The sequence below is a fragment of the Thunnus maccoyii genome, chromosome 5 (assembly GCF_910596095.1).
Source record: "Thunnus maccoyii chromosome 5, fThuMac1.1, whole genome shotgun sequence".
Classification (NCBI taxonomy): Eukaryota; Metazoa; Chordata; class Actinopteri; order Scombriformes; family Scombridae; genus Thunnus; species Thunnus maccoyii.
Window position 1 is genome coordinate 29,666,897 of NC_056537.1, and position 17,201 is coordinate 29,684,097.

At 40.5% G+C, this 17,201-nt stretch overlaps 1 protein-coding gene across 2 annotated transcripts in view; it reads right to left on the reverse strand.

Moving 5' to 3' along the window:
* kiaa1549la (KIAA1549-like a) overlaps positions 1 to 17,201 on the reverse strand; it is a 106,834-nt gene that overhangs the window by 28,159 nt on the left and 61,474 nt on the right. For both annotated transcript variants that reach the window (XM_042412236.1, XM_042412237.1), the window contains 5 exons: positions 14,964 to 15,023; positions 13,890 to 14,050; positions 11,155 to 11,326; positions 8,934 to 9,094; positions 7,341 to 7,376 (listed from right to left, as the gene is read on the reverse strand). In XM_042412236.1, the coding sequence (XP_042268170.1) occupies positions 7,341 to 7,376; positions 8,934 to 9,094; positions 11,155 to 11,326; positions 13,890 to 14,050; positions 14,964 to 15,023 (590 nt within the window). The remainder of the gene's footprint in view (positions 1 to 7,340; positions 7,377 to 8,933; positions 9,095 to 11,154; positions 11,327 to 13,889; positions 14,051 to 14,963; positions 15,024 to 17,201) is intronic.

A 17,201-nucleotide genomic window follows, 5' to 3' on the forward strand; every position in this document is an offset into this window, starting at 1 on the left:
TTAATTAGTGAGCTTTAGAGGTGTTGGTAGGTCACCATCGTGAGATTGTTTTCCACTCTATTACTGTAACTATAACTATTTAGTCATTTTTGGTTAAAAGCATCACCAGCCGGTTGAGCAGGTAAAACTGAACCTGTTCTGTGCAGTTATTTTACGTCACGCCATCAGTTTTTCGTTTGTTGAAGTTGCCTCTAGTTGGGATTTGGAACTGTCAGTGTGGTAAGCTAGCCTGATAAATATTTTAATGTAAATTCTGTTTCGATGTGATCTTCCAGATGTGAATAAATACAAAATGGCAAAGCCATGAATTGTATACTACCTGTCATAAATTTGACATACTGGTGAATTTAAGTTGGGATGGAACTGTGGTCATTTAAAATGACTCATAAATAATAAACCACTCTCAATCTCTTTCAATACAGTATAAAAAGCAATATATGGATTAAGTCTCTAGTGACACTCGTTTGATCGACAGCAAATTCTTTCACAGTGTGGCTTCAAGATTTTCATCTCAGTTAAAGCACTGGACCGACTGACATGGCTGAATAAAGAGTTGCTTACAGCCAACATGACATGGTCCCCTGAATATTAAAGAAAAACCTCCAGATAAGTCTTACTTCAATTACAGATAAAGGTAATTGGATGGACCTCCCCAAACCAGTTTTTATCAGTCTCCAAACACTGTGGCTGGCATAATGAAAAAGTTGAAAAATAAATAAGTAAAGCTTAACAGCACCTTTGAAGTCAGGGGTTTGGGCATAAAGAGACAGAACAGCGGAAGGCGTGTTTTGCTAAAGCCTCTAAGGCCTGGACACGTTCTTTGTATTGCTAAATGCCTTTCGATTTACAGAATAGGGAACGGGAGAGAAAAAGAAGAGAAAGACCCCCTTTTTAGGTTACACAACAAAGCAGACGAAACCCTGATTTTTGCCTCCCCTTTTCTATTTTGAGCGGCTCTAAAATAGGACGCCTAATGCATTTGATGATGTATGCTAAATTCTGAGTGCATGTGAGGTTAGGCAGCATGGGCATCCGGCTGATGACGTTGTTAATAATTCATCAGTCATACACACCGCTGTGCCCTCAGCTTGCTCCAACACACGTGGCTGCAGCCGTGGCTAAGTGTCGGGGAAATTGATACATGCCCATATAGACAACACACACACTCACATTAAAGAGAGACACAGAGGAGGGATAGACCCTCTCACCATGGCATAAATATATGAACTGTTTGTGTGTGTCTGCATGCATCCTCTACCAGTCTAAGTGATGTATGATGACAGTTGTGACTCTTTCGTGTGAAAGATGTATGGAGAGTGCAAACATTTATTTGCCTATGGCCTCATGCTGTTCACAAGTTGAGGGGGAGTTGAGCTGTGGGTGTGTGTGCGTGTGCGTGTATGACGAGCAAAGAAAGGGGGGCGAGGGAGGAGGGAAGTAGTGAATTAAATGTGCCGTTCCAAATATATCCCGGCACCAATATGCATTATGAGTATGGATTATTGAGAAGCAAACACTGGACGTGGTGTCAGGGGTGCTGAACTGACGGCAGCAACCTGACACACGCTGAGCACTGACAGTTAAAGATGTGTCATTCGGTGGCTGATGGGTAATGGCTGTCATGCATGGAGACAGTATGGATTCTCAGAAATGACAGGGCCGAGGGGTATAACCTTGAAAAGTGCGCCTGACATTTCACAACTATTTTACAGCACTGGCTCAAGGTCTTTCTCTTTCTCTGCCTCTTCTTCTTCTTTTCACATTCCTTCTTTTGTAATTCTCTTTGCCTTTCTTTCTTTCTAATCCTCCCTCTCTTTTCCCCATCTCCACCACCATCTCTCTCTCTCTCTCTCTCTCTCTCTCTCTCTCTCTCTCTCTCTCTCTCGCTCTCTCTTTCTCTCTCTCTCCCTCTCTCTCTCTCTCCCTATGTCTCCTGACAGTGTGTTGACTTAACAAATGGCCATCTTTCATCTTGTACGAGCAGCTCAGTTTAATGAAGACTTTGGCTGCAGACAGGGATTGTGGTACGGCACAAGACTCCGATCAGTCTGTCAGAGATGGATGGCGGTATAACTCCACATCCATTTACAAATGTGACGGAGGAAAAGAGCGGGAGAGAAGAGGGAGGAAGACACGGGGTCTGACCATTTCTTAAAGATGTCATGCGAAGTGACTGCGAGTGTGACCCCACTGCTCCACCAAATTATCCATACTTATTTTCCTTGCTTACACTATCAAACAGAAGCTTCTCCTCTTGTCTAATTTTAACTCAGAGCAACAGCCAACAGCAGCTTGATGAGGTACAGCAGATGGATGAGATGCTCTATTCCCCCTGCGGCTATATTGATTTAAATTCAGCTCTAGCAGGGCGGATGGCGGAAACACATCACAGAGCTGCATGCAAAAAATGTCCCAAAGAGTCGCTGCATTTAACAAGTAAAATAAGGTACACAGCAGGGTAGACCGGGGCGCACATAGACATGACTCTTAATCATTTGCGACCAGTCTCAAAACTGCCGTTCCTTGCAAAGGTCTTAGAAAAAAATCGTAGCAGAGTAGATAATTTCTTTCATGAACGGTAATGGTTTCTGAGAAATCTTAATCAGGTTTTCAGGCAGGTTACAGCACACGAACTGCACTCCTTAGGTTTTTAAATCATCTTCTCTTAGCAGCTAACTGTGGTCAACACACTGTATTACTCCTGTTGGATCTGTCTGCAGCTTTTGACACTGTTGATCATTGTATTTTAATTAAACGTTGTAAAAATTGGGTAGGCATTTCAGGTTTGGTTTTAGATCGGTTCTGTTCTCATCTTTCAGGAAGATCATTCTGTGTGGAAATTGGAAATTATCAATCAGCTTCAGTGCCGCCAAAATATGGAGTTCCACAGGGATCCATTCTTGAGCCCTTACTATTTTCCATTTACATGCTACCACTTAGTCATATTATTAAAAAACACAATATCCGTTACCATTTCTATACTGATGATACACAATTATATCTCTTTTTTGACACTAATGACACCAATCAATTAAACAACCTCCACACATGCATTGCAGATATAAGTAACAGTGCTTGTGCATACGTATTTGGGTCTCTGATGTGCCTACTAACACAAACTGAAATAAGACCCCCCAGTCAGTTTGGTGTGGGCAGGCTTGCTCTGTACTCATGTGATTTAACAAGCCGTTCAGATTTGATGCCCCTTCTTACTTCACATGGGTTGAAGCTAGGCTAAGGCTAGGCTAAGGGCAATAAATTCACATATATGGCGGGGCTGGACCAGAGGACAGAGCCGCTGCTTGACAACAGACAGCTGCTGAGCCCTGGTGAGCTCTGCAGGAGAGAGCCAGCTGTGGAGCAGAGCCGAAGAGTCCTGCATCACTGCTGCTGCAGCTGCTCCTTTTCCCAATTCTGCTCTTATCCTGAGCAGCTTACCGGCGGGAGGAGTTTGTTTTGTAAAGTTTTGAGATAGAGAGACGTGGATTTGTCTTCAAATTCGCTTCCCAACCTAGCCGGAGCTAACACTGGAGTCACACACCAGTTCAGCTGCTGTCATCATTAATAAACATCTTAAATTCTGGTGACTTAATATGATTTTAATGTTACACAGTATGTAGATATCTATGTGTATAAAGAATAACGTAGCTGCCATATTTATGCCTTTAGATTACATTATTTTGAGTGTGGATGGAGCAGCTATAATGTTAGTATAGCTCTGATCAATCTGAACTCCATTCAAAAAACAAGCATTTTAAAAGTTGTTTCCTTGTTGTCATGCAGACAGACCTGACAAAGGATAAATTCACGCCTCTCAACATCATGATGCAGTTATTTCGGCATCCTTTTGATCCATTTATTGCAATTAAATTACAGCAAACAGGATGAGAAGGCTGCTGTGGCACTTGATTCTTGTGGTATTTTGACCAAAGCATGTCAGATACATTTTATTAAGACCCCAGGGAACTGTGTTAACTTGTGGAAAAGGGGTATAATATGGCCCCTTTAAGTCTCATAGAGGGTTAGCCCCTAAATATATAGCTGACCTTCAGACCTCCTACGAGCCTGAATGCAACCTGAGATCCTCTGGTAGGTCATTTCTTTCCATTCCTTTGTCAAACCTTAAAATTAAAGGTGACTGTTCCTTTTCTGTTTGGGCCCCTCAGTTGTGGATTGACCAGCCAGAGAAGAGATCAGAGAAACTAACATATTGTCTTCTTTTAATAATAATATGCACTGGTTAGATAAACTCCTCCTGGAGCAGGTTGATGCACAATGCTGCAAAATACCTTGAGTCCTTTAAATAGCAGACACTGCATTGTACTTTCATTGAACAGCTAACAAATGAAAAATGGATTGCTTCTACTTTTGCTGATTCCACCTCTATTGTACTCCACATGGAAGCCGGCTATCTGAGGCTTTCACGCCTATACATGAAGGCACAGAGGGAGTAAAAACCATTTTGAAGAATGTTCCGGCTGCACAGTAGACGTGCAGAGTGATGAAGTCAGCTGGACTCTGCAGAAATCACTGTTTAATGCTTCAACACACATGCAGACCTCATAGAAACCACAGTATTGATCTGCAGCTTTAGCTTGTCCTGCATGGTGACTGATAGCTGAGTGGGCTGGCAGCAGATCACACACACATGCATGCACACACAAATACACACAGTTGATCAACTTGATTGAGTCTATTATTCTACTTAGGTCTGGTTAGTATTCATGTGACAGGCCACACACACAAACACACACACACACACACACACACACACACACACAAACACCACTGAGGTGGACTACAGCTTAAAAGAGAGTATTTATAAGTGTAAGTGAGAGAATATAGTATAAAGGCCCACATGTACAGTACATTGTAAGAGCTATTGGTTGCTGTAATTCTTTCCCTCTTCATATTGGCTGAAAAATGCTTTCTGAAAGCCAAAAAAAGTTCTAAAGCCAAAAGAGTTGGTTAAATCAAGTGGGTATCTTCCAACAATACAATCTTTTCAGTGTGAAATTCCCTTTTGTGTTACGGTCCCTCAACTGCCGCTCAGCAAGGAAACACTGTCTGGGGAGAAGACAAAGAGAGGATTTTTGCACTACAAAGACTTTAACTTTGGAAGATACACACTCAATTTTGCTAACATCAACTGCTGAAGGTTCATATCAGCTTCAGCTGAACTTTAACAGAATAGTTCAACATTTTGGGAGATCTGCTTATCTGATCTAGCTGGAGCCAGCAGGCAGTTTTGTTAGCTTAGCATAAAGACTTTGAAACGGAGGGTGGGGCAGCCTGGCACAGTTCAGTGACAACAAAAAGCTCACTAATCAACACAAAAACTGGAGTGTAAAAACAATATGCTATTTCTTGACCATGACCAGTAATTGGCAACTGCTCCCAGTAATAGACACATTGTGTTAATTAGTGAGCTTTAAACATGTTGCTAGGCAGATTTTTTTCACTCTTTGACTGAGCCAAGCTATCTGTTTAACCCAGTTTCCAGTTTTTTACACTAACCTAAATTGTCTGATGACTCCAGTCACATTATTTACCGTACAGATGAGAGAGTGGTATCAATCTTCTCATCTGACTCTCAGCAGGAAAGATGATAAGTGTATTTCCCGAAATGTCAAACTTGCTTTAAAATACATGTGTTCACAGAATGGGGACTGTGGATTTTGTCCCTCATGTCTTACATTGGAATCACTTCACTTGAATCACTTAAAAAGCCACCAGGATGTGCTAAATGACCCCATTTAGCACATCCTGGTGGCTTTGGGGTCTAAGAAGCTGGAACTGTACCATTCTCGTGTCGGGATACAGCCAGGATCTCTCTCTAATTGCTAATAAACAAAAAACACAAATCACTTTGCAGTCAGAATGGACAGTAGGAGCTCTTTCAGAATTTCAAGAAAGATTTTTAATCAACTGTTTGTATTTAACTCCAGTTTGCCACATTGCCACAAGCTCTTCCCAAACCCAATCCCTGTGTGAAATGTTTATCTCATTTGCTCATGCATGCCACTGCTCGGGATTGCGAGAGGGTAAATACCACTGTGGATAAGAGCAGCAATTGCAGCCTCACGGCACCACTTGTGAGATTTCATATTGTATTTCGGGACTCTTTAATATTTGATGCACTCTCTCGTAAAACACAACAGAAGTAACATTAAATGTTTACAAATGATTGTGAAAGCAAACAAAACCTTGTAGCTCCGAAACTGAAATGTTAATGTAATACAAAAAGGAGATGCAGCAAAGCACAGGCAACACAAACATCACGTACATGTATTTTCACACACAAACGTTGGGGTGTTTACACCCTGCTGGGCTGTCGTGTTACATTCACAGAAAATGCCCGGTTCACCCATCCATCCCTCCATCCTTCCCTGCCGCTCACTTTGCCTCTTAAGGGATGAGGATGGGAAAGGCTGGACTAAAATAACCCGCAAATCAGCTGACATGCTCCACCACAGCAACAGCAACCACAGGGGCAGCTTCTGCATGGTTCTCAGGCTGCATCCGGAATTTGAACGTTTTTTGCATTTTCTGTCTGTCGTCTGTGGCCACTGCTGTTCTGCTCGAGGTCTAGCCGTGATAATCTAGCTGGCATAATCCTGTGGAACCTCATATTTGAAAAAAAAAAAAAAAAAAGAATTGGGTTAGGGGTCTGTGAGGGGCTCCTGCTGAGCCACTGTGGGATGAGAGAGAGTTGCTTCATCTGAGATGAGGAGGATAAAACGACTGGCTCGAAAGGGAAAGGAACTGGCAGTGAGGCAGTCTTGGCTGATGACACAAGCTTGAGTCACTTTTTATGGATGCTAAAAAATCTAAATAGATTGGTTTGGTTCGCAGGTGTTAAGCTTCCTTTCCGCTTTTCATGTTTATGAGCTTCTTCTTGCCGACAAAATTGAGCTCATTTGCCTGCTTTTACAAGCCAGCGCCTCCTTGTTAATCTAGCCGCTCGAACTCAAACCTAAACAATTTAAATCTTAAGGAACGTGGTTGTGAATTTTACACCCCTATTATAGTTTTTTTCACTTTTCCTCACTGCCCCCCCCTCCCCTCCCCCCCTCTCTCCCACCTCCTATTGATCTCCCAATGCCAATGAGGATGGTGGAATAAGTCATGTCCACAGCACAGTAGCCACATGCAAGAATTTACCCAGCAACAACGACAGGCAGCACATACAGCAATAAGCAGCCAACAAGGCAGTTGTAAACGAGCTGATCGGCTCTGTCAGTCAAAATCAGCAAACAAACCAGTAACTCATTCATTCATAAATACATTCACTCAGTCACTCAGTCAGTCTTCCACCACACCTGTTTCTTAGTGAATACCTGGTGGTGGTAACTGCCCTCCCTTCGATATGAGGTCTAAACAGAGAGAGAGTCAGAGGGACAAGGTCAGGGAGGGGTTAATATAGAATAGAACAGAATAGAATAGAATAGAATAGAATAGAATAGAATAGAATAGAATAGAAAAGAAATAAGGCATTTAATTAAAAAGACTAGATTAGAGGAATAAAGGAACGACTTGGGTCTATTTTGTGTAGTGTTGGCAATCATTCCCATCCAAATTAATAACATTGTTCTCGCCAAATTCTATCAGGGATTGTAGCAACATCCCTAAAAACACATTAGACTGTGCAGGAAACACAAGCAGTCATACAATCAGACAGCTTTTAAAGGACAAGACTATATTTTGTATTGATAATTGTTTTCCCAGTCAGTTATTTTGGGTTGACACAGGGAAACATAGTTGGGTTTTATCAAATTTTAAAAGCCGGTTTAAAACCAGGACTATAAAACCAGTTATTACTATCTTACTGCTTCACTTTTGGTTTTCTTATAAAGAACTGCACAGCATTTTCAATACATTTTGATGTCAGCCTGGTAAGTTTAACGACTCATTTAGTCAGGACATTTTGTCAGGGGCACCAGAAACATTGCAGATATGTTTTTTACTACTGCTCTGTTGAAGAAGGAATCTTTTACTGATGGTCAAAGCTGTAAATCCTCTTTGATCTGCGGATAGAAATATTCTGTATATTGATTTATTCATAGCATTAGGGAGATTCCTCTGGAAGTTCATTAAAAGTTTGTGTGAAAAGCTTGACCTTAACCAGAGTGTGGCCAATAGCCGGGTTATCAATGCGTGTGCAGCCAGTGACAGGAAATCTCACTAGAGTGGGAATCTAATCATGATATCAAATGTGAAAAACACTTCAAGATTATGGTGTTGTGAACAAAGCTGAGCTTCTTTAAGAGCCTCTTCAGAAAACATGAGCGTGGCCAGCTTATAGCTTGTTTACCACTTCACTGAAAACAGTGACACAAGCAGCTGTTGTTCGGGCGTCATGTACTGTCCTGTGTCCAGGAGAACAAACTGACCTGTTCAAACCAGCTGGTAGGAATCTACTACACACATGCTCGTTTGAAATAATCGATTTTTATTTAACCTCAAATGAGTTGGAGTGAACGCTGTTATGTGAAAGGGCCAACATTACCCTAAGGTTCACTTCCAGTACACTGAGCCCTGCTCATTTCCTCTCGGCCGATTAGTCTTTGCTGCATGCATGATTAGCAATGACCACGGGCTATTGGGCAGCGAGAAAACAGATGAGTGAGGCCCGCACAGATGGGCTTCAATTTTTCTGACCTGAAGGAACAACTTAACACAATCAGTTTGCTGTGTGATGTGTCACATATTCAGATTAGATTCAGCTCATGTGATCTTAGATCAACATTTTCACAGTAGAATAAGTTTCTGGGACATGCTACGACGATGGGGTGAGACTTAAGACCCCCAGAGTGAGGTTTTAGGTTTTAATAGAAGAAGAAGAAAGAAGAAGAAGAAAGAAAAAGGGTAGATGTTTGGAAAAGGCAGGTTAGAGACAAAGCTGACTGACTGACCAAGTGTGACAGTCTTACCTTGGAGCGTGTTTTGAAGGTCCGGAAGGCACCGGTTTTGAAGATGACCCTGTTCCTCTTACACAGGATGAAGGCCACCATGACGATCACCACCAGCAGCAAGAAGAGAGGCGTCAGAACAGCCATGATCCACAGGTTGCTGGGCGGCGTCTTTACCACAGCTACACACACATGCAAGGATAATTTGTTAGCATCTGATGTTGCATTCAATCATTCCTGAGCAGTTTAGCCACTGAGCGACCCCTCATTGATCAGACAGCACACATAAGATAAGCAGAAAAAACACACGATTACACTTTTCACCTCTTGAACACACCTCAAAGAGTAGTTTGTTATTTTGGGGAATATGCATTCTCACTGAGATTTAGATGAGATGGTCGACACCACTCTCATGTCTGTTCTCTTATGTCTTGTTCTGAGTATTGAGCTTGAGCCAGCAGGTGGAAATCCTAGCTTAACATAAAGACTGAAAACAGGGATACAGCTAGTCTGGCTCTGCCTATTAGCACCTCTAGCCTCATTACAAAAATTGTGAAATATTGCAAAACAGAAGAAAACATAATAAAAGAAAATAACTTTATAGACCTGACATCAAGATCCAGAACTATGCTTTAGTGTACAACATGAAAAACTTTTTAAAATCTTAAGTTTTGAATATTTTCCCAATAACTTTTTCTTTTTTAGCTGCTCTGTCACAGACCAGTGTGCCTGAGGAATGTGTTTTCATTTTAAGGACTAATGCATTTTGTTTGTACTGAGCCTGTTAAGGTAAATACAATGAATTTTATAAGACCACTGTGTTCAGTTCCCAACCTGGGCACTGTTAGGAGGAGCTGTGAAGGGGCACTGATGGTTGTTGGTATCTCTCCAGTTTGTTAATTATAGATTCTGAGGAAATGTGAGGGAGAAAATAAGTAAGAGGGAACACTTTGTCCTCTCCAGCAGCTACAGTGTGAACATCCTGCTGCAAACGTTCTCTGAATGCCATTTAACAGAAATATTTTCTAGCTACAATCTTCTGAACTTAACATCAGATATCAGTAATGAAACAAAAATCTGTTGCAATCTTTGATTATAAGTTTATTACTTAGAATTTGCCTTGAGATTCTAAAGCTTTATTGCATACATAGTGCATTATGTAAATTTATGGAAAACCCAAATGCTACAGAATGTCACAGTGAGCCAGAACTGTTACGCTTGAGTTCAGCAGATAAACTCTGAGGAGCAGTTAAAATGCCAATGTTTTAAGCTGTGTGGCATCTCTAAAACGGCTGTTGAATGAGAACTGAGGTCTGTGAGTTGACTGTGAATCTATAATATCTATGTATCATCTAAATACCAAACATATATAGTATATGAAAAGATCATCTGTGCAAATATGCAAAACAGAAAAAAGTCCACATACTGCACTGCTCTTATTTTTATGCTAATTATCTCTGTAGTCATTAGACTTTACAATTTAACATCAAGAAATTATGCTGTCATTCAGAAACATTAGAATAATAAATATAAATAAATAAGATTTAAGCTTTCTTGTGATTGGGGTTAAATTGGTTACACTGACGATAATATTCTGATGTTTATCAGTGCTTCATGTAGCACCTTCAACTACGAATTTCCAGTGTAAACAAAAGAGACAAGTGTATTTTCTTTGACAACACACTAGAATAATATGCTGTCATATATACCATTTACAGCATTCCATCAAGTGTGAGCCCAGGCATTGACTTACCTATATGCTATAGGTGCTCTAGTTGTTCACCTCATCAGTACGTAATGTGTGTTATGCAATATGATGTAATATTATTCGTAATATTTTGGATTAAAATGAGAGACTGACTACAACTAATGTTAATCCTTTTGTTTTAGTATACTAAACTGAATCTGCCACTGTCTCCCTCTTGTGTGTTCATTGTCTGGCCAGATAGGAAAAACGCTTCCTTTTGTTTCTTTGTCAGTCATGAGTGTGCTCAGTTTGCTCATTGGTAGCTCAGTTTCTGAATAAAATATCAGTATATAGGAGGTATACAGGAAGAACTGCATTACTTTGTCCTGTTGAATGTGTTCACATTCAAGTGGTTTGTTTCTCCTGGACATGGATATTCGAGTAAATAAAACCTTAATTTGCATTGTCTCTTGTGCCTGACTTGCTTGGTCCCTCACATGAATAATGTGTAATCATGTTAACTATGACAATGGTACAGTAAGATAACCAGCTTACGCTCAGCCTGCACTTGTACGAAGTAGCCCAGGGTCAGAGCCATGGTCTGGGAGTCCAGACTGCTGAGGGTCTTGGCAGCGGTGGTTCCAGTGATAGGTGCTCCGTTCAGCTGGGCGTAGTAAGTCATCTCTGCTGGTTTCTTGGGACCAGGCAGTCGACGTATGCTCACCATCTGGGAGAAGAGATATATAGTGTCCAGTATGTTTACATTTTGTAAAAAAAAGTGTTTATATGACTTTTGATTGGAATACATACAAATACATTTCCATTCTGGAGTCATTCCGTCTAAATAATGTTTTAAGGATGGTTTATTTTTAAGATACATATCATCTATGGCCAGATTTAATGCAAAGTCCTTTTTCTCCCCTCAATGACAGTTTCGAAATCCCTGCTGTATCTACAGTGGCCCAATCAAAATGCAGAATCGGCTCTGTTACTTTGATCGCACTGAGCCATTTGCTGCAAGATAACTACACTTTGGGAAGACACTCGAGGATAAGTGAGTCACTTCAAATCTCAGTTTCCTTTCATCATACATCAAACACCTTTTTTTCTAATTTGACGAACACATCACACGGTTTAATCAAATCTGGTAATTTGATTTTGTCATAAAAAGAAGGGATGTGTGTTATTAAATGGCTGGATGATTTCTCCCCTGACTACACCCCCTCTCTCTGTCTTCTCTCTCTGAGCCTCTCCCTCCTCCATCTTTCCAGCCATAAAACTGGTCATCTGTGGCTTCCCATAAAACCTTGAGGGTGCGTGAGGCATAAAGTCCAGGAGGAGTCAATCGTTGTCTTAATTGGCACAATATGGAACACTGGGCGGGGAAGTGACATGTACAAAACAATATACTTATAACAACCTTCAATTCAAGAACATTTTGGGAAATTTGCCTATTTACTTAGAGTGAGCAGCTCCACACTTAACACACAGACATGAGGTATCAATGTCCTCATCTCATTTTCAGAAAGAAAGCCACATTTCCCAAGATTTGTTTCTTCAAGTTAATTCATCACATCTAGTTGAATTCCCTACAATCATTATCAATGTATTTGATTACTGGTTACGTTGAAAGGATTGTTATTGTTGTGTGGCAAAGAAAGGACTGTTTTGAGAACTGTCCTTGTTGGTGCATTCAAAGACAATGCAACATCTGACACTTTGAACTTAGCGGTCGTGTGAATTAATCAAACATAATTCATGAATGTACTACTCCTCTGCAGTCTCTTTAGATGTCGGAGGGTTCTTGAAGGCATCAGCAAGGAGAATCCCTGTTCATAACTGTCACTGGCGCTGTCCAGGGTGCTGATTCTGTAGCTGTCCCTGGTGATGCTGATATTCACACCAGCAGGCTGAAATCCCACTGGCAGAGACTGAAGTTCAATAGATTCCCTTGACTGATCCGTCTTATTATGACTGAAACCCTTACTTCATACTGTATACTAGTCTCTTTTAAAAAAGGCATAAAAACTTTTCTATTCAGGAAGGATTTTTCATCTTAACTCTTATTAGTATTTTCTTTATATTGTGTGTTCTATGTTATTAATACTGTAGCACTTTGAGTTTCACTATGAATGAAAAGTGTGGCACAAATTAAATGTATTATTATTATTTATTATTATTACTGTATTCTGTTGTTCCAGTTCCTTGTTCTGGGAAATGCCAATCAACCACCTCTCTAGTCAATCCTGTCCCTCCATACTTCCATGCTTAAAACTATTGGTATAGTTAACTAATGTCTTGGACAGGGTGAGTTACTTATTTCTGCACTTTCTGGAGGCAGGTTTTCTTTCTTTTAGTGCCTTTACCTCTGCTAAGTCAAGAAAACTTTACTGTTCAAGTTGAGTAACATTTTGAAAAGGGAAATTAAAAACATGCAGTTCATTAATTGTTCACTGTGATGGACTACCTGAAGTATGTTTTCAAGTCTCAAGTAAGTTGATTTTCTGTACTGAAACGAATAGTAACCAAGCTGCTCTAAGTGAAACCTTATCTTAATTGTAAACTTAAAGTCTAATGACTTTAATGGCTCTAGGGATGGCAATATTATTGTGTCAGTCAGTAGGTCCACCACTTGACAACTTTTAAATGGGTTGCCATGAAATTTTACACAGACATTCAGTGTCCATACACGATGAGTCCTATTGACTTTGGTGAACCCCTGATATTTCCTCTAGAGCCACCATGAGCTTTTTAGTTCTTTGTTGAAATATCTCAACAGCTATTGGATGGATTGCTGTGGAATTTGGTACACATCTTCATGGACCCAGAGGATTAATTGTAATAACTTTGATTGCCTGACTTCTAACATCACCTAACTCATGACATTCCCATCAACCTCAGTTGTACTTTGTGTTTAGCGTTAATTAGCAAATCAATGCTCAAATCAATGAACATGCTAAACATTATACCTGATGAGCATCAACATGCTAGCATTATCATTGTGAACATGTTAGGATGCTGATGTGGGCATTTATCTCAAGTATAGCCTCACAGCAAAGCTGTAGAATCTTAAAGAGCACATCTTAATATACATCTTAAACTAACTCATATAAGAACTGAAAACTATCTAAAATGATTCAGTTTGCAAATATGTCCTCACTCAAAAAAATGGAAACTGTTTCTTTAAAAACTGTAAGTACTAAATAAACACAGAATAAACACCATCGTACAAGACCACTACTATCATCAGGAATACTCACAGTGACACAAAAAAATCTGTCTCCACCTACCTGTACAGTGTAGCCACCCACAGTGGTGGCCCGCCGGGAACGTGCAGTCCGAGAGCCCTGCCTGCCGGCCACCAGGAATAGCTCAGCCAGCCGCTGCTCCATCAGGCTGGCAAAGCTCTGATAGTTGGCCTCCAGGGAAGAGCTTTCCACATCCTGGATCACTGTGTGGAGAGACACGAGAGGACAGAGGAATTATTAAGGGGATAAAGAGGTGTTCAGGCAGGCAAAAAGGGGAGAAAGAGGAGAAAAAGAAAATGGGTGAGAGGATGGGATGAATGAAAGGTAGGAGAGTGTCAAGAAGGAGCAGGGGAGAAAAGGACAGTATTAATGTTGAGAAGAACAAGGGAGGAGAAAGGGAAAGAGAAACAAGAGACAGAGGATGAGTGGGACATTAGATAGGACTGGATAATCGTCTCTTCCATTTAAAAGCTGCTCATCCAGAAACTAATATTACAGCTGAAGGTTCACACAGATCAAACACTGTCTGTCTCTATTTCACACACACAGAAACAAATACAACCATGTATCGGTCTGCACACCACACACACACACACACACACACACACACAGAGAGGTGTTTGCTTGCATCAATCTTGCTCCTGAGTGTGTCTCTTACTAGAGGCAATAAATGAGATAGAGCAGTGGACAGACTGCACACACACACACACACACACACTTCAGCATCATTCACACCCGGCCGTGATGTGATGTGAAGTGATCTCCCCCTCTGCCCCAGTCAGGAAGCTCTGAATTATACATCAATAGGTTTTCCCAGGAACAGAGCAGCTAAAGACACTCTGAGCACAGAGAGCGCAAGTGAGCAGGCGAGGGAGGGAGGGAGCGAGCGAGTGGGGGAGGGGGTGTTAAGACAGGGAGGGAGGGAGCAAAGGAGGAAAGGAAAATGTAGAGAGCAAATACGATTCTGCTGAATTGTGCAACAGCGAGTGCCAGGGCATTTAACTAACTGCTGTTTTGTCCGATCGATGCGGCTCTTGATTACCGCTGATCACCCAGTAGCACTTTTGCCTGTGTGTGTCTGTGTGTGTGTGAGAGAGAGTGTGAAGAGCAATTTACCTGTTATCACCCAATAGTTCTTGGTTGCCATCGACGTGTTGAGATTATGGTATTCAAGGGCTGGAGAGAGAGGGAGAGACAGAAAGTTAAAGCTGAATATCTACAGTTTTTAGAAAGCCTAATTTACAGTAAGACTTTTAAAACCACACCTGAAATTGGATTTGTAAAACCAGACCAGCTATTAATGATACTTGCTATGTATTACTCACCTTTTTGCACATTTTTACCCAGTTTTCTAAAAATATTTACCCCATAACCCTTTTTCTAATCTCTATATAAAAAGTTTGAGGGCACATCTTGAAACCTTACATTGATCTTGGTAACATCATGGCTCCTGTTAGGGTGCCACAGGGCAGAAATGTGCTGCTAGGCCCCTACTGAACCCCCACCTCCAGCTATCTGTGTATTGTGTATGTACCCTGTTGCCTCCAAGTTCAAATCCAGTGCATGCTGCAGACTACAAACGGCAGTATTAAACACTCAGAAACCCAAAAAACAACCAGTGCTCCTTTGCTAAAATCTTGTATTGGCCCAATTATTTTTTTGGAAATACATTAAAAAAGGCATTGTGTTATATTTAAGGTCTATGCATTTTTATGTTCACAACAGAAGATGTTTTCTGTAAATGGAGAGAGTACTGGCCTCTACTGTTCCTACAAAGTGAGCATTATGAGTTGTTTGTAGCCTTGATGTTGGTAGGCTAGCATGGCTGGTTCTAGTGTGTCTTTTAGAGTTAATCAGCTCTATGGGTGTTTGGGAAGTCCAGTAACTTAGAGGAGATTCTGGCAGCTTGCATAACATGTTTTGCTGTCACAGAGGAAATTAATTCCTGTTTGAGTGAAAACGAGTCGAACGTGTCTCCTGATGTCTCTACTACAGAACCAGATTGAGGACCGTAAAGGAGGGTCACAGAATGGCAGCTCAAAAAGCTCCTCAAACTTGAACTTGAAACATGCTTTGACATGCTGCAAAATATGGAATTTTATTCTGACTGCCTTGTACTTGAACTGAAAAAACTTTCCTAACAGGACTAGTCTGAATAATATTAGTTGAAAGTTTACAATTGAACAGCAGCATCCACTGGTTAATGCTAGCTCTCCTTGAAATGATCTAACGGAAATTAGAAAGGCAGCTTGACTATAGTTTGACACACATTTTCTTTTAATCTGTATTTGTATTTTTATTCAGCTGTGAGATATATGTTAAATATGGTAAACATGGCACCTGCCTACCGTGATAGTTTTTTTGTCTTCAGGGTTTAAATTTCCAAAAAAATAACAATGCAATGCAACACTGTTTGGCATCCAATTAGTAACTTAAAGAAATGGAAGCCTTCCACCAACAGGTGAAAGCACAAGAAAACCTGCAGGCTTTATAAATATATGTTTGTATTTAACTGAACTACCACTCAATGATAAAGTAACTCTAAAGTAACACAACATTTTTTATACACTGAGTTTCAAGCCTGTGACAATATGATAATAGTGTTAAGTATGTAGCTGTCTATTGCTAACATTAAACATTACCCCTTACAACCAGTTAGCAGTACTTATTTCCACCTGAACATATCTAGAGGTTCTGAAACAATTATTACTAAATAAACTGCAAAAGGACATTACATGTTTAAGGATGTGCAAAGACATTGAGAAACATTAAAAATCTGTCACTACCATTACCCATACTTATTTGATAGCATCAGCATGAAACCTAATTGGAAAAACCCTTAAAGATCCCCTCCAGATATGTTTTAAGATTTATAAAAATGCTCTGCTTTGAATAATAATTTGTGTCTCCACAAATAAGTTGAATTATCTCATTATAATCCTTAAAATGGCATACCCTCCTTCTCCTCATTGAAAAATCCAGAATCTGTGAATATGCAAACATTTTTTATTTCAAAAGTTTAATTGTTGGATGCAGGATGACTCCTGCTTCACTGAAAGTCCATTCTCAGTGCTTGTCCACTGGAGGCTTCAAGTTTCCACATCACACTTGGTTATATTACACACTGGACCATGATTGGCTCTAAACTAGTTGTGATGTCACAAATCATGCTCATACTGTAGGATCACATCTTCAAGGTGAGCACAGACAGACTTTCCTCCTTCGGCAGATAAATGTGAAAACAGCCTTCAAGTGTCAAACTCTGCACATACATCATTCTACACAGTAAAGGTTGAACATCCAACTGAGGGAACAAGAAGAAAAACACATTTTTGAGTGGAGGAGAACTTTAAT